An 18,618-nucleotide genomic window follows, 5' to 3' on the forward strand; every position below is an offset into this window, starting at 1 on the left:
AGAGGAAGCAAAATGATCTTGTATTTTTGAGTAAATCTTGTTGAACTAATCTTGTTCTTTAGCATGTGGTAGTGGTAATGGTTTACAGGAATATGCTTCTGAAATGTTGTTTTTATGAGTAACTCTAGAAATTTTAACTCTTTTAATACATCCAAATAAAAAATCTGTATAAGGTGAACTGGGATTGATTTTTGCTTTGTATAGACTGTTAGTAAGTTCCCAGTGAGCATAATGAACATCAATTTTGAAAATCATGCCTGACCTCCTGTCTTTTCAGAATTGAATAGAATCTTTCTTTCTAGAAACAAAATAAAAAGTGGAGGCATTGTGTACTGCAAAGAATACTTTATGTGTAAAATCATTATATAATGGGAAATTACAAGTGACAGATGAAATTTTGTTCAGAAGTAATGAAACTGTGAATTAGAAACATGAGTGAATTTTTCTAAAATATGCTAAGCTTTCTTCTGTATATTTTTACAAGATATTGGTGGTATGGTTAAGGCACTTTATCTAAATACACTTTGTTTTTCTGGTAAAACACGCTGATCTTTGACTTTTACAGGGAAAACGTGAAGGGAATTTTTTATCACAGTGATATGACATATTTTAATACTTAATTGAAACTTAAATATATTTTTAGAAAATAAAAGGTTTTTTTAAACTCTATAGGCTTGCTGATGCATGGGAAGATGATATGGGAGTTCATCCTTTAAAGTTTCCATCAGAAACATGTTTGGAACTGTTGTTGATTCTGGGTTTGAGTACCACATCTCTGCCACCTTCACTTCGATGCATGAACTCTTTTCAGGTAAGGAGCAGCTTCTGTTTCAGTATAAAGGTGTTATTTTTGGAAAAAGACAGATCCTTGGGGGCCATAAACCCTTTCAGGGGGTTTGTCTTCTGTAGTTGCATGACTCTCTGTTATATTAAAATGTAGACCAAGGTGGAAAATACCATTGGATTTTTAATCAGTTCATTACGGTTTAAAGTGATGAAATTTAAAGAAATTTCATCAAACTTAGGCTACAGTAGCTGGAATCATTATAAAAATCTTGTGGTCTTAAAAAATAAAATTCTCAGCAACAAAATAAAGGTTTTCAGCGGTGAAAACATTCTTCTGTGTGTTACTTTGGAAGTTCTCAACAATCATAGAAATTTTCCAAAGGAAACATTGTTGCTGGCATGTTAAATTGTGATTTTTATTTCTTTTGTAATGTGGTTGGAGAGTATGATTTTTACAAATGCAATAGAGACAACTGAATTCATGATGATATGACATAGCAACTTAGCCTTTTTATGATGCTTCTGTCTTCCCTTGTAGTTACATAGTCTGTAGGTTGAGTATTGATGCAAATCTGAAGTAAGCAGCTGTTGAGCAGGAAGTGTACTGAGTCTGTGTTTTTTATGGCAGCTATGAAAGCATCATCATCTTAGTGGGACTGAGTGTCCTTAACAGTTTCTAATGTGAAATCAGGTAGCCTCTATTTGTCCATATTTCCTGTTTGTACTTAAGACACATCAAATTAGTGTTCCTGAGTTATTTTTACTCAAAAGTAGTCTTTTTGTAGATTTTGAAGCAAAAAAAAAAAGGTTATAAAACAATATCAAGTAATTGACTTTAAGAGAGTTATACTGATGTACAGCTACTGAAAACTCCTGTTTTAGGAATAGGTACCTGCATTGTTTCTCACTTTGCATCTTGGGTGCTTGGAAACAGGGAATCTGTACGTGGTGATCACTTGGGTAAAGCAGCAGCTGCTGATTGCTTCAATGTTATTAAAATACACAAGGTCAGAATTGTTACTGGGTTGTACATTCAGAGGCCATAAAACTGAAGAATCTCCTGGATGCCAATAGATCACAATAATTATAAATTTCAAGGATTGGCCAGCAGTAGTAATCCATGCAGTTGAGTAGTCCATGTTTCCTATTAAGAAGTGAACATTTTGGTTGTCTAATCCAAGAGGATGTATTCCTTGTCTCTCTGTGGTAAAGTCTTCCCTGCTTTACCCATGACAGGTTAAGTAGGAGTCTCCTGTATGCCGAGGCTCTATGTCCTGTATTGTTTCTGTGCATACTGAGTCCCATGTTGTGTATTTGGGATTCCCTTTGATTTGTGTATGGGGTAGAGGTAGGAAGTGATAGATGTCTGTCAGGTGGTGTTTTTACCTCTGAGTACACAAAACGTCACACTTTTCTTTTCTCCATGGCTAACTTTGGATGATTGTGCTCAGCTGCTCCTGGGTAATTTTAGCTCTGTGAGGCTACCTCTGTAAACAAACCACTGCCCTAGAGGCACATGGTGCAGGTCCTGGAAGCATAGGGTGATGTCAGCTGTGGGGTGAGACATCCCCATGCATCCCCTGGAGTCCCTCTGACCGTGGCCTTTCTACCCCAGATTTCTGTGGAACAGATGAAAGCAAACAGTACTGTGCTAAGCTCATTTACTGAGCACTGGCCTGTACAGATCGTGGTTTTCCTGCCTGTATGCCAAAGCTGGCAATGTGACAATGTCCTGTCTTTCACAGCAACACACTTTGCAGTTTTTGAAAAGCCCAAGTTCAGAAACCTGCTCTGCTAAGATAATGTTCTATTTTGCCAAGTGGGAGGAAGGGAAAATGGCTTTTTTGATAAAATTCTGTGACTCCAGCTGTCACTCTCCTTGGCAGACAGTCAATATCACCAAGTGTTTGTCCTAGAGGGCAAACACTGTCCAGTAACATATTGTTTTATTTATTTTTATCTTTATAAACCTTGTTTGGATCTCAGTTAGTGAATCCATGAAGTAGAATCAAAGTTTGCCTAGGTTTTCCCTGATGCTTTATAATGGTCTGCCAGCCTTATAATTTTGGGGATTTTTTTCTTGGCTTGCTTCTTCATGTTCAGCAAATTCTAGAATTACAGATCCTAGTTTTTCTGTATTTTGCTTGGAAAAAGCTGGCAAGATCTGAAGAGAGCTTGAATAATGATACTAAATTGTGCTGTTGCCTGGGCATAAGATCATGCTGCATCCAAAATAGTGAAGATTGTGAGCCAAAAAGGGAATAATAAAAGGGCACTAATTGAAAACTGATATTTCATGTATCTTAATGGAGTAATGGCAAAATGACAAAACTAGTTATGCTTTATTTTGTGGTAGACCTTAATCTGGCAGTTGTATAGAAAAATTTAAAACATTTTAATTCTATATTACAATGAAACTTGTATTTGAACTGAAAATAATTGCGGAGTTCCCTGTTGTGTATGCAGTGGAACAGCGTCTGTTTTGTTCAGCAGGGGCCAGGGTCTTGCAACTGTATGCTGGAGGAATTAGGAGAAAACAACCCCAGAAACTGCCAGAGTTTTCTCCTTTCATTAATATGTGTTTCCACCATTGGACACATGGTGAGGAGTTAAATGGACCACTGCTTTCTACTGGTGCTTTTCTTTATGTTTTCACACAGTATTTGGAAATGTATCTAACAGGCAGCTCTAATGTGATGATCTAAAAGTTACAGTTCAACTCCTGATACCCTGTCAGGATGGCTTTTAAAATGCAGGTTTTTTAAATTAGATAACAAAAAAAGATCTCGTTGACACCCATGTTTTTTGAGAATGTGTTTACCCTTTCTCCCAATTATATTACAGCGCCACAATGTTGACAAGCCAAAATGTTAGTTGGTATGCATCTGCATTGGTTGATGCTTAGGCTGTAAAAAGCACACAAAGGAAATCTGCTTAGTTGCTAATAATCTGTAATAAACTCTGTTCTGCCTTGTGCTCTGGAAGTACTCTCTGGGACTAGCTTAGCAGACTATATCAGTGCTGAGACATAAATTACATTTTATTTTCCATTGGTGTGCTACTGCTTAGTAACATAATATTTGAAATCACTTTTCAATTCAGTTTTGACCCTGTAAAGATCTTTCAGTGTGATTTATGTTGCTAGAGGAGCCTGGAAGAGAAGAGCAGCAGCAGACTGTGCTACAAAGCTCTGCTGAGTTTAAGGTGCTCACTACAGACAGCCTGTAAGTTTCCCAGGCTGTTGAGCCTAGGTACTCGATTTTCTTTGGCTCATCTCTCATTTCACCAGAATAATTGCAGTGACATTTTTTTGGTGGATGATAGAGAGTTAAATCTTAGGAAGCTTGAGCCTGTAAACTCTGAAGGACTGTTTCTTGCTGGTAGATGGCAGCTCCTGGGTTTACTGGAGAGCACGGTTTTTCAGCCCTGACTTGTACCTTCCCAGGCTTGTAATCCCTCACCCATACTAAGGATGTCTTGGATCAAGGTAATAGGATTGACTGAGGCACTTGATACTTACCCTGAAGCAATGAGAAAATCAGTAAGAAGGGAGAGAGGAGTTTGCTGCTAGAAAAGATTATTTTTTTTCGTTTGCTTTTGCTCTGAGTGTTGTTTTGCTGCTTTCTTTTCAGCTCCATTACACTGCACAGAAAGCTGTGTTACCTTATTACAAACTCAATCTATATGGCTGTCCACCCACCTGAGCTGTCAGCCCTCTGCTTTAGGAATGGTTGAGCTTTACTTTGTGTATTATTCTTAATACTTGCAAACACTTGTAGCTAGCACCCACTTGAGTTATCATGTACTTTATCACAGAACTGCTCAGCTGCTTCTTCTCAGCATGGTCTCAGAGGCTGTGTTGGTATTTCAGAGCCTACAGCACAGAACAGTTAACACAGGGAGATGCTTTAAAGTGACAAGTAATCTCTGCTGTGTTTTTCTAACCTTATCTCGTCTTTCTCTGAATTCAAGCACAGTGAACAGAAAATGTCCTGGATATTGAATTCTTATGATGATGTATGGGGCTGTTGGGCACATTTTCTCTCACTGCTGTTGTTGTGGGAAACCAGACATTTTACTTGCCCTATCAAGGCACTATTCATAAGGCCACAGACCATAAACAACAGTTTCCAGAGTTAAACGGATCATGGTTTTATTTTTACTTTTACAGTTGCGTCAAATTGAGGGAAGATTGTGATTAAGAACTGCTGAGCTGTTTCAAAATTCTGTTTCAAATAGCTCTTGATAGTTTTTGGAGCTGCATCCAGTGCCCCTGGTAGCTTTCAGCACACTGTCTGCTTTGGTTTAGAGAAGTGAAGCCACTGTTTAAGAAAAAATAAACTGTTTATTCTACCATTGCAGTAAGAATCCCTAGTGTTGTCTCTGAAGGAAAAACTTATTTGCTATTATTTTGCTTTCAAAAAAGAAGGAAAACCCAAGGTTTCTGATAGAACAACCTGTCAATTCTCTGTCATTTAGTCTCTTGATACAGTGCAGGAAACTTGCTAAAGGCAAGATGGTTTAGACATACAGAATATCAGTTGCTCAGATAATATAAGAATGAATAAATACAGTATTCATTATAGTTTAGCGGCTCTAGTATATGAATATCAAAAGGGTCATGGAAAACAAAATATACAATTACTGCTGTCTCTCAGGTCTATGCTGGGTCCAAACTAAAGTGTCCCTTGATATTTGGTGGTTTTTAATATCAATACTTTTATGTTTTATGTGTCACTATATATATGAAAAGCAATTTCAAAATCATTTATTGCAAGAAGTTAGCTGAAGATAACAGATGCATCTGTGTCTTTTGACAATCCTTTTTGAAGCTAACAGCTGAATAAAATTTACAAGAATCTGTTCAGCTTTTCCATTTGTTCTGGACATTTGGAGCTAGAGGAAATGCATGTATTCTTTTAAGCTGGATTCCACTCCTTTGGAGCACTGTCAAACAGCAGCAAAGAAGGATAAAAATACAATAAAAGAAAATATTAGCAGTGAAGAAATGGCTTTCAAAATATTGTGTCTTTTATTGAACTGTTCCAGAAAGGAAAAGTAAATAAGTCAATTTATGCAGTAAAATGGCTTATTATCTCTTTAAGCATTTTTTTAAAATCACAGGATATTACTTGCCTAGTGAAGATTTACCACAAAATGAATTTGAGGTCTGAATATGTATATTCTATAGTATTTCACAGACAAATTGTGTTCCTAGATACAGTACAAATTTTTAAAAAGTATTTTTCTCAAGCTTGCAACTGCCTATGTCTCTGAAACTTCTGCATTAATATTGACAATATTATGAAGCAACAACTCCAAATACATTGTAATCTGTTTAAATACAGTCATGTTTGTTTTTCTTAGCGGACCAGTTCTACATAATGTAAACTACAGTGAACAAACTCAGAGTATTTAGTGCCAGCCTGTTTTGGCTACTCAGATTTTACCCAAAATAATGATGTTTTGATTTTTGCAGGTTTCTGTAAAAGTGCCTGCTATATGCTTTTTGTAGTTTTGACTAACTCAGATAGGCTTCCAGGATGACACAGAATGGATTTTTTTGTTTGTTTTGTTTGTGATTATTATGTGTAAGTTTTAAAGTTTAATTTCAAATGATTTATTTTAAACAGGAAAGAAGTACCCAAACCTTATATAGGAAAGGAGACCTAGTTTTGTAAAATATACATACAAATATTTCAGCGGCTTTTAAATAAAAGAACTTAAAATGTACATATTTGGAAGTTTTTTCATGTTTTTCTGCATTTAATAGCAGCCATAATAAACCTATTGAAACACTGCAGAATAATTAGGAAAAATATAAAACTGTATGAACAAATTAAAACATAAAATTATGAAAAAATGCTGCCAAGAGCAAGTGATATTAAGAGAGTTAGTGTTTCAATGACAAATCTGAATACTTCTTTGCAGAATTATAGAGATTTCTATGTTCATGTAAGAAATTATTTTGTCTGCTACTTAATTGTTCCATATTAAGTTATTTATATTATGTCACTCAGGTTATCTTACTTGGTGTTCACTATCTTTTAAAAGTATCTCTGGAGCATTCAGGTGTATGTGTTGAGACTATCCCTGTCTTTTGTTGTTAACCTCAGCCTCAAAGGGAACAATTTTTTAGTTGAACTATAATTAGTATTTTTACATTCTTGTTGAAACTGTACCAAAAACGTTTCATACTGATTCTGCATACACTTTATTAAAGCATAATGTCTCCTGGCTGAGGACTGTTCAGTTCTGTATATGCAAGACGTTATTGAACAATGTCCATATGTCCTTATGTGTCTCTATATGAGTCATCCATATCTGCAGCACAGGCTCACTTTTCTAGGCTATGGTTTTGTGATATCTGCAGCTGCTTTGGACATGCTAATGGGAAGGTATTATTTCCCTTATCTAATATGTGGGATGGCTACATTTCCGCTAATGGGAAGGAGCTGCCCATTTATATTGGCTTAAAACAGAATGAAATCAATCGTGCAAACTTAAACTGAAACTATGAATGGGAGAAATGCAAGCTGGCTTTACTTGTGGAAGCACAAGATTTTGTGGTTGTTTCAGTGCTCCGTGGTGGGAAATCAGAACCTTGACAGCAGTGGCCCTAAACTGAGATTCAAAATTTGTCATCAGTTTCTCAGAAAGGGTAAATGGTTCTTTTCTTCCAAGGCAGTTCTCCAGTAAGGAGGAAATCAGAGAGAGTGAACCTGCACTTATCATAAACAGAAGTAGATTAAATTACAAAAAAACTATGAACTCCAAGGAAAAAGCTATGAACATGTAGCATGCAGGCCAGTGCCTCCTCTGGAAGTATGGCCTCCTGTTTCTTGAGAGGGAAGATCTTCTGAAAGAACAATTCATTTCTGTGCAATTCCCTTTGCCTAGAATATAGCAAAAGCCACCTATTGCATAAGCATGTAGTAATACACTTCAAAGCAGTTTTCTTAGAAATGATGCTCAGATATGTCATCATGGGGGTTTGACCCTGATTGCTTTTACCAAAGCTGCTTTGGGTCAATGAAAGGACAGGAGGAAATCACTCGCCAGCTACTGTCATGGGCAAAACAGATTTGACTTGGGGAAATGAATTGAATTTGCTAACAATCAAATCAGAGTAGGATAATGAGAAGTAAAACAAAATCTTGAAAATATTTACCCCCAAGTCCTCCCTTTTCAGGTTGAATACATTCTCAATTCTTTGACAGTTCCTCCTAGTGGTGCAAGGATAGGGAGAATAGGGGCCATGGTGAGTTCATCACACATTGTCTCAAAGGGAACATTGTCTCTGCTGCTCCTTCCTTCTCAGACAGAGGACTCTCACACATTTCCCCTGCTCCACTGTGGGTCCCTTCCATGAGGTGACAAGCCCTGCCAGCAAACCTGTTCCAGTGTGGGCTCCTCTATCCACAAGTCCATCCAGGAGCCTGCTCCAGTGCAGGCTTCCCACAGGGTCACTGCATCCTTAAAGCATCCACCTGCTCTGGCACAGGTTCCTCCACAGACTGCAAGGGAACCTCTGCTCCAGTACCTGGAACACCTCCTCTCCTCCTTCTTCACTGACCTTGGTGTCTGTGAGCTGTTGCTCCTACATATGCCCACTCCTCTCTCCCAGATCGTTGAACAGGGCTTTTTCCCCCCTTCTTAGGGCTGTTATCCCAGAGGCACAACCACCACCACTGAAAGGCTCAGCCTTGACCAGCTGTGGGTCCATCTTGGAGCCGGCTGGCATTGGCTGTGTCAGACATGGGGAAGTTCTGGCAGCTTGTCACAGAAGCCACCCCTGCAGCCTCCTGCTATCAAAACCTTGCTATGCAAAACCAATACAGTAATTTACCATTTAGATGTGAATGTACAATTAATTGCAGGGATCCTGTTTAGATTGTCTGTTATTGCCTGTGAATAAACTGCTTGGAAGGGATGAAGACAGAACTAATTTTTCCAGTTTTCATCTCTTGCGAACTTCCTGATTTTTCTAAGTAAGTCCGAAATCTAAAAGTGTAGTTGTTACATCCTAATGATCGAGTAGTTGTGTAGGTATTGCACAATTGAGCAGAAACTGAGAGTTTGTCTTCATCAACAGGCACCACACTGTGGAAAAGACAAATACCTGTGTTTTATGTACCTGAATATATACATAAAGAAGTCTTATGGGGGGTCTAATATACTACTAGAACATCCATTCCTATTTATTAATCGAGGCTGTTTGTGACTGAGAAACAAGCTCTTGTTGAAAAGATATATTTAGACCTCTGTACAACACAATACTGCAATACATGTTCAGTGCGGATTGTGTAAGGCTGCTTCCCTCCAAAACTTTGGCATCTGAGGTAATGTTAACTCTACCCAGATTGCAATGAATAGCTTGATTTATGTGAGGTGCAAGTGTCAATATTGTAGGTAAAAATGCACAGAAATCACATTATCAGCTACAAAGAGCTCTTTGGCTTTAAAAATATTACTGAGTCGTTGGATAACAATGATTCTATGATGGAGGTTTTCCTGAGAAGTTCATGTTGTTATGCTGTGTGTTTTGTGAATGTGTGTTGTTATGGAAAGATACAACTTTGTTAATTTCCATTAAGAGTCTGGATGGAAGTTTTGAAGCTACTTCAGGAGTCCAGAAAGCTCTGCAGAATGAAAGATGTATTTATAAGGATGATTCTTAGTAGGTTTAAAAGTACTTTAAAAAGGATGGATACAACTCTCTTAGATTTCAGCTATAGGCTGGAGTAGATATGGTGTTATCACAAATTACAAGATTTTGAGGAATCCTGAGGGAGGTTGTCAATAAATTCTAGCATTTTATTAACAGACAGGTCAGCTTGCCAAGGCACTTAGAGCAGCTCAGGAGTGTTACACTTTGAAGAGTTGGAAACAGTAATAATGTCTTCAAGGAGACAAATGGACAAATAAACAGAAGGCTGTAAACCCAGAGCTTTATAATTGAATCAATGACTTGACTGTGATAAAGTACATGGTGGACAAAAAGGAAGAGGGCTGTTAAGTTCTCCTCTTTTTATTGTCAGTTGAAAATGAGTCTGGAATGGATCTTTTCGTGGAGAAGTCAGTAATGCCTCCAGTGAGAAACATACAATTTGCCTTCCCTCAGAAGAAGAAGTCCATCATTCTGTTCCAATGTCAGTAGAGAGTAGTGTGCTCTAAATCTTTGTGCTTAAATCATAGGTCTGTTCCGGGAGTGGTGGCTGATGACAAATGGTACTGCTTGAAAGCTTCTGCTTCTTAAAGAAGAAAACTGTTTGGATTTTAGGAAAGCTAGAAGGGCAGAAACATGGCAGGGGGGAACAGGACAGAGCACTGTCTGTCCAGGGGTAGGGAAAAACCTGAAGGGAAGTGTAAGAGATGAGATAGACCAACTACCCTTTTACTACACCAACATAATTGTGACTGGCCAAAAAAAGACAAGATAATTTCCTTCTCTAAGTTGTTAGCTGCTTTGATCTGTAGAAAAGATCGGTTGTGTGAATATTTCTTTGTAACAGCTCCACTGCTTTTGATATAAAGGAAGCTGGTTTACACATGTGATTGTGTGGAGGTATCTCAGCCAATGCATTTTATAGAGCTCCTAAAATAAGATTTGGAATATTCCCGTGGGAAGAAAGAGAAGGGCAAAAGGGTGTATCAGCATTAACATGACCTACTGAAATAAGGAGACTGTTTAGCATCCAATAGAAAGCTGTCATGCCTTGAGGTGAAACGTGGCAACCATTTAGCAATACGTAGAAAAACTTGCAGAAATCTGAAGATGCTGTAGCAGAGTGAGATCGCAGGGAGTGTTGGGTGGGCAGAATGTGATTGCTGTTTGGACTTTTGCCAGGCATTTTGGTTTAAGTTTCTGCATCTGTCTCCCAGAAGCTTGACAAGTAAAATAGGAAGTGATTCTGCCTTACAGAAAGAAAGAAAAGAATTATTCCTATATAACTAATGTAGACTAAAAAAGCATGGTATATAGAGAAAGAGGCTATTTTAAAACACCAGTTCCCAGTCTCCATTATTTTTGTGAGCTGTGGCACTGTAGATAAATGAAACCAGATCAGGGAGCTGTATTTCTTCTGTTGCTTTTAGTGAGCTTGAGTTTTATATGGAAAATAGAAGAAAAAAAAAAATATTAAGCACCTTGGCATGGAAAAGAATCTTGCCTGAAAATTTGTACAAGTAAAGACGTTATTTTAATCATATTGAATATTTTGGCTACTCAGTCCACTTTCAACTTCCTCCAGAATGCCTGGCATTTCTAAATATTACTGTGAAAATGACTGAACATTTTACTGTTCAGATGTTCTCACTTCCTGTGACTGGTACTGATGACCCTTTTTCTGCTTCTTATCAATAACTGTATACCTGCATAATTCAGCTTTAAATAAAAGGTTTTTTGCTGTGCATGCTCCAGTCTTTGACTTATTTTCAATTTCCATATGTCCCACCAAATTTTAAAAAGGCTATTATTGTGTAATGGGGGGTGACTAGCTAACATATTTCTTTCTTAACTCACCGGAGAGCTTGCAGCTGACTTTTTATTTAATGTTTTCATACAAAGTCTATTTCATTCATCATTTGCTAGATTTAGAGACATTAAATTCTAGGACTGTTTCCCAATTTGTTAACCAATTTGAGTTCACACAAATGGAAACATGAGTTTCCGTGTTACTTTCTCATTTTTATTAGATACAAATTTGCTTTGTTTCTGTGCCATTTATGAGCAGACAGCTCTGTAATCTTGCACCTTTTCCCTGTTTAGATACTAACTTTTAATGCTTACAGTTACTTAATTGTATTTTCTTCTTCTCAGATATGGGAGGGGAACAACAGGGCTTTATATCCTTCTTTCTAGCAAAATAGAATCAACTGTACTTCTTAAACTTTTTAAAAAAAACAAAAAATAAAGGTCAACACAGAAACATTCATATTTCAGTTTTCCTTCTCTGCTTGCACAGAAAGGAAATGCATTTTCAGCTGTATTTTTGTGGAGCAGTATCTAATGACTAGTCAAATTAATCATAAGTGCCTATTCTGCATGATTGTCCTGAGGATATATTCCTTTACGTGACTGCTTTTCCTATTTTGAGGTAGGATGTATAATGTGACTAAATAATGTCTGTAAAACTTACTGTATTCTGTTCTGTATGCTTTTACATGTCTGAGCTATACGGCTCAATGCTAAGATTGATTTAGAAAGACCTACTGAGTCTTATTCTACGTTTTTAGGCCACTCCTGTGTGAGGAGTTTGGGGAGAGACCATTTTCCCATTTGCCTGGTAATTAGATCATCTTCTGAGGACTCTAGCATTCAACAAGGTTGTATCTACAACACTAGATTTAGATGAAGTGGAGCTCTGATTCCACCTGGAAATGATTGTGCTCCTGTAATTTAGTTAAAATGAGCTGTCAGAAGTGAGACAGTGTTTATGTATTTAAGAGTAGCTCAGAAGCTGGAGAAAACCCTGGTGACACTTCATAGCTAATCATTTTATGTAAGCCTTTCCTGCAAAGGCAGAGCATGCAGTCCTAATACGAAACAATGAAGAAGTCAAGAGGGACTCTTTTACAACAATACTGATACTGGTTAAAGTACTAATACTTACTAAAGTGCAGTGTCACTGTTGAATTATACTCCTTTCCCAACCTACATTCATAGATAATTTACAAAGCAGCTGAATGCCTGATTAAATATGGCATATTTAGTATGATCCCAGTATGATTCTCAAAACCCCATAATATTTTTTTGCAACAAGGTAATCATCTTGAAGAAGATGCAAGGCACAGAAAAAGAATTTCATGTAAAGATAATACCTTAATCTCACATGCTGCTCTGTTTATGCAGGAGTGACTTGTCAGTCCAGTTTTTACCATTCCAATAAAAATTGCCAGGACTTTGGATTACCTAGAGTTCTCATTCAAATGAACAAATACTGAGGGGTTTTTAAAGTCAGGCAATCGTTTGGGGTGTCCAGCTGGGGACTTAGGAGCCTTTTTTCTCATCTTGTAAACTTAAAAATTCTAGTGGTGGTCCTTTAGTGGTGGTAGCTTTGCTTTAATTAGTTTGTGTGGTATTACAGCAATTCACCTGGAGCGTTTGTGGTGATAGCTCAACATTGTAGGCAAGCACCTGAACCTTTTGAAGTTAATATCAAAACTCTCTTTGACTTCAGTGGTGCAGAACTGGCCTGCAAATGAATAAACCAGCCAGCTGGATATATTGTAGAAAAATAATTATTGCAGACTCTGAAAGTTCCTCATTAACACTATTGCATATGAACTTCGCAAGCAAATGCTTGAAGCTAATCTCTGATAGCTATTTGTTAGACAAGTGAATTAATAGCTGTGGCTGCTGGTTCATGCAGAGGATTCTCTGTTGGGTTTTTTTGTCCTTTATTTGAAGACTTCAATCAGTATAAATGATTTAAAGGCCTCACTCCACTAGATGGGGAAAAGATGCTTATAATGTAGTACTTGCTTACACTCTGCAGTTATTGATATGATATAATATTTTTACACTTGGGTAAGTATAGATTTTGAATAAAAGAATTTAATTAACACTGAATAAATGTTCCTCATAAGGGAAAAATTCTCTATTTCTATTTCATTAATGCTTCATGCTTCTAGCAGTTAACTAATTTAATTTCACTCCTGGTGCTCAAGGTCTGTGCTTTTCTTTCCTTCTGTTTTTCAGTCTTTCTGTCTTTTAAACAGGCTTTATTTGTGTTTTACAGTTGTAAAGAGAAGATCAGCCAGAGACAGAAGATAGGGATAAGTGCAAGGCATTTTTTTCCTTTAGTTGGACTTTGTGTAATGCACAGTGGACATGTATCTATAACTGTGCATAAAAATGTGTAATGAGAAAACAGTTAGATTTTTGGAAAGTTCCTTGAGATTTAAAAATTAAAAACCCTATTTTAAAAAGTAAGCTAAAGGACAGTTAATTATTTTAAATAAGTAAAAGTAAGGAGGATAAAAGTAACCCTTGTGCATGTAAGCAACCAAGCTCATTTAATTTGGCTAAGTAAGGAAATTTAGGGTTTTGGGGGTCAAAATCCCTTTTAAGAGTTGTTTTTAATGGTATATGCAGTACAATAGAGTTTTGTATAAAATGCTTAGATTCAGGATGCAAAGTGAGTGAAATGATGTGTCAGATGTTCAAAGTGAATAAAAATATCTGTTTATGTTGTGTGTCAAGAAGCAAGGGGGTTTAGTGTGAGAAGTCCAGGTGAATGATTGTTTTAGAAGTTTGAGGCAAACAATTTTTCATTTTTATTTTTTCCACTAACTCAGTTCAGTTTTATTAATGGTTTTCATGCAGAAATGTTAAGTGCCTGGTGTTGATCTTTGGTAGTTCTTAGTGTTTACCTTATAAAGCTGGTAAAATTTTGAAGAACTTCAGGTTATCTTTCAAACCTTAAGGTCATGCTGTGATCCTCAGCTTTGGAACATTTCTAACATGTTCTTGATCATCATCTTTCTACATTTCTACTAATTTATGCTATTTTTCATCCACTGAACTTTGGGAAATGCTATTTTTTTTTTTTTTTTTTTTTATAATGCAGGCAATTATGGTTCAACAGCATATTTTTTTAGCGGCCTTGCCCTAAGGAAGATGTTTTAAATAGTATTTTGGAAGTCTTAGAGCAGACCAGTGTGCTGTAATAATTATACTTCAATAATCCAAAATGATGCCTCTAGGGAGATATGAGTCCGGTGTATACTTTGTTCATATATATTTATCCTTGATGGTAAAATTGGATTAAAAAAATAAGAAAAATAACTGGAAGAAAGCATCTGGAAAATTGATTCATCTTGAAGGTCATTAACATTTTCTAAAAAGAAGTTAAAAATGAACATGAAAATCAAATTGTTAAAGAAATTGTTCTATCTTTGTTTTGCATAATAACATTTTTGTCAGTACAAGAAAAGGTCTCATAATAATAAAACCTAATTGTTATTTTCATCTGGGACTGGAAAGTATTCAATGGCTGGGAAACAGACAAAGAGAGGGGAGGAAAAGAAGCTTGAAGAGAATAATATGGACTACATGGAGCCATAAGCTGAAGGACAGATTCATATTATATTGTAATATAAAGAGGTTGCAAAGGAGGAGGGGAAAAGAGAAGGGAATGCAACCAGAACTGCAAGGTTTAATTCAGAAGTATTTTCTGTCCATATTTGACTAAAACATCTTCCAAGTGAATGAAGGTAGTTGATTTATAAAAATAAATGTAGGCAGCAAAATTAAGAGGGAATGTGAAATTTACACTGTCTAAACCCCCCAAAAAGAGCAAAGTAGACAAAGTCCAGTTTGTAAGTTTTACAAAACATTTGAACCATTTGTGTTCAAGGATGCCTTAGAACTACTGTACTTTGTTAATTAGCTGGTTCACTTAAAAAATGCATGCAACAAAAATACATTTACAGAGTCACAGAGTCATTGAGGTTGGACATGACCTTTTGATATCATCTAGTCCAAACCCCTGCTAAAGCAGTCAGCTAGAGCAGGTTTCCCAGGACCACGCCAGTTGGGTTTTAAATGCCTGCAGGGATGAAGACTCCCTGGGCAGCCTGTGCCAGTGTTCTGCTCTCTTGCAGTCAGAAAGTGTTCAGAAGGAATTTTGTGCTCTCTTTAATTTGTGCTTATTGCCTCTTGTCCTGTTAGCAGGCACTACTGGGAAGAGTCTGGCTCTCTCATCTTCACTCCCTCCCATCAGATATTTTTGCACATTGATATGATCCCCTTGGACCTTCTCTTGTCCATGCTGAACAGTCCCAGCTCTCAGCCTCTCCTCACATGAAAGACACTCCAATATCTTAGTCATCCTCATGGTCCTTTCTTGACCTGTTCTTAGCCTTTTCCTCACTTAATGAAGTCCATATCTTTCTTGTTCTGGGGAACCCAGACTTGGACCCACCAGTCCAGATATGACCTTACCAGTGCTGATTTGGGGTGAAGGACGACCTCCCTCAACTTGCTAGCTGTGGGATCTCAGCACATCACTGTGGATGTGCAGAGACACCAGGGGAGCCCCTGGGGGGCTCGGAAACCCTGCAATGCTGCCAAAAGGATTTGGTGGTTGGATTTCGATCCATCAAAAGGAGAAGAACCTGTGTATGAGGAAATGAGAGCTTCTTGAGTGTGAATGGTACATTTATGGAAGGAAATATAAATTTTAGAAAAATAGGTACAGGGGGGTCATGAAGACAAGATGGAGGATTCAGGGCGTGGTCCTGTTGTCTTCTTTCTTCTTCATGTCTTCCATTTTGTGTGGTGATGTTGGCACTTGGGGATTGGTTCATGGTGAAGGTACACTTGTCTATAAGGGTGAATAGTATTGGGAAATAAAGGTAAATATGGCACACGTAATTTTTACTATAAAGGACACAGCCGCCCTGTGGGCGTGGGAGAGTGCACTCGACTGTCCTGCTGAGCGGACCTCGGCTGGGCAGAGAGAAAAACTTTGTAGATAAGAGATAATAAACAGAACTGAAGACCGAAAATCTAAGAGTCCAGATTCATCCTTCGCAGTCGCGGCCGCCCAGAACCACCTTTCCCCGTGTCGGGGCAGAGACACATAACAGCAGACCCCGACAGCTAGCAGCACTTTTCCTGATGCAGATCTATGTCCACTATGTTCTGTTACCTGGTCCTCCTTCATGAAGAGTAAGTGTTCTTTCAGACTTCCCTACTGGGCTCAGGGGCTTGGGATTCTTGCAGGCTATGATCAATAAAGACTGAGGCAAAAAGGGCATTGAGGACCTCAGCCTTTCAGTGTCTTTTGTCAGCAGGGTCTCGGGCACCATGCAGGCTAATGCTGTGCTACTCACTGCTTGTGTGTCTCTGAGAATCTGGAAGGAGCTGCCTCCTGGCTAACTCATTTCTCACCCTCTGCTGACTTAGTTTGCTGTCCATGGTGATGGCTGTTGTTGCAGTCAGCTGTTTAACTGGGGTGAGTAGGGACCCAAAGAAGCCATTCAATTTCTGAGGTGTAGGGTTGACTGCACCTGTTAGATGTTGCACTAGATCTCTGCAGTGATGCTTAGGTCAGGAGTGAATATTGATTTGACAGTAGTCTCTAAATAATTGCATTATCCCAGCCCAATGAGTCCAGCAGTCCCTATGTGTCCCATACACGTGTGCAGTTAATGTCTTTGTCTGACACCAGTGTTTTAACATCTATTTCATTTTTGAAATGGGTCTCATTTCAGCCAGTTATCCAGGGTGCTGTCAAAGCCCGTGTGTGAGCTGTGCTTTGCAGTGATAAATGAGTACAACTTGTATCATTATCTGTTTTTTTGCTTGGATCCCTTTTCAGAATGTGATGGGTGGCCTACTTTTATGGGGATGAAATAGTATTTTCCTGTTCTTTTGTGACATAATGGGTCTTGTCAACAGTTGCATAGTATTTTGGAGTAGGTGGCATTATTAGGATGGATATTAGTTATTTTGGGGATGCTGATACATCAGCTCTGTATTTATCTCTTGAATCTTCCTCATCTCTTGCTAATTATAGTTGGTCTTGGGGGGAATCAGCTTCCCAAGTTAAATAGACCAGTGTAACACACAGTGTTTCTGGAGTGTGTTCAGGTGAGAACTGGTTTATGTCACCTAATTTCATGTTCACAACCCCCAGATTATTTCACAGTTCTGTGGTGGGCATATGCTTATGCTGCTACCTACACTCCTGTTTGGGAACAAGCTTCCAAATCCCTTTGCCCTGAAAGCAAGTAAGTTCCTTTCTCTTCTGTTTCCAGGCTTATTGAGCAAACTTGTTCTTTTCTTTATGCTTTAAGAATTTTTTGGTGTCTTTTTCCTGCTGATTGATATATTTCCTTTGTTCTATCCACTGCATTTTTAAAAAATCAGTTATAAGCTCTTCAGCAGATTCTGTGATTACTTTTACATCAGTTGTCTGAAACTGAGAAGAGTTTGTGCAGATTTTTTTCTGGTTGACTATTTTGCTTACCTAAAAAAGTCTCCCTCCCATCTTTTTTTTCTTTTGTCTTTTCTTCTCCCCACCTGCCAGCTCCTGAAAATTGGAAACATGAGAGGCCTTGTCTGAGCATTGGATTAAGAGCCAGGAAATCCTTACTCTTTCCATGACTCATTGTGTGTGTTCTTGGGCAATCTGTTACTATTACAGATAAAAGCTGTGCATAGCACTTGGCTGAAAAATTAAAAGCATGGTGCACAATTCAAGGAGATTATTTCAAATTTTAATCAAAGCATGGCAAAGGTGGACAAAAAAGAGGCTGCAGAAAGTGAGTGTGGGGGGAAACTGTTTATGAGCTCCATAAAATGGTTATAAAGGGAGATAGGTAATGCTTACAGGAATTTCTGTCTTTTTAACCCTTTGGTTCTGTCACATTGCAAGCATATGCTGTGGTAGTAGGTGCATACACATCCCTTAGTTTCAGAGCTGGTATGTTCTTACTAGAAATGAAATGGGTAAATAAGAGTGATGGAAGAGGAGAGGGTGCACTATTCAATAGATGCACCTGCACTCCACTTTTTAAATGCAGTTCTCTGAAGGTTTTCTTAGGAGATTGGTTTGGTGGTTGTGTTTAAATATCTGTAAATGCCTGAGGTTTTCCTGAGTGTTTGCCTAATTTTTGTTACACTTCACATCTTTAAGGATGTGACCTCTTTCTCACAATTTAGAAGTAACAGAGATCTTTGGCGACAGCAAAGATCTGGGGCTTCTGGAGGTCAGAGAAGACATATGGAATCATTTACCTATATTTTCCATGATAAATCAGACATAAAAACAACTTCAAGAAGTAATGGAATATGATTATGATATCACATAATAATAT

At 37.8% G+C, this 18,618-nt stretch overlaps 1 protein-coding gene across 1 annotated transcript in view; it reads left to right on the forward strand.

Annotated features, from left to right (window-relative positions):
* Positions 1 to 18,618, forward strand: part of UBE3D (ubiquitin protein ligase E3D) — a 78,413-nt gene that overhangs the window by 44,962 nt on the left and 14,833 nt on the right. The window contains exon 9 of the mRNA XM_041412343.1: positions 673 to 811. Within this exon, the coding sequence (XP_041268277.1) occupies positions 673 to 811 (139 nt within the window). The remainder of the gene's footprint in view (positions 1 to 672; positions 812 to 18,618) is intronic.

Source organism: Onychostruthus taczanowskii, unplaced genomic scaffold, assembly GCF_017590055.1.
Source record: "Onychostruthus taczanowskii isolate IOZ18803 unplaced genomic scaffold, ASM1759005v1 scaffold39, whole genome shotgun sequence".
NCBI lineage: Eukaryota > Metazoa > Chordata > Aves > Passeriformes > Passeridae > Onychostruthus > Onychostruthus taczanowskii.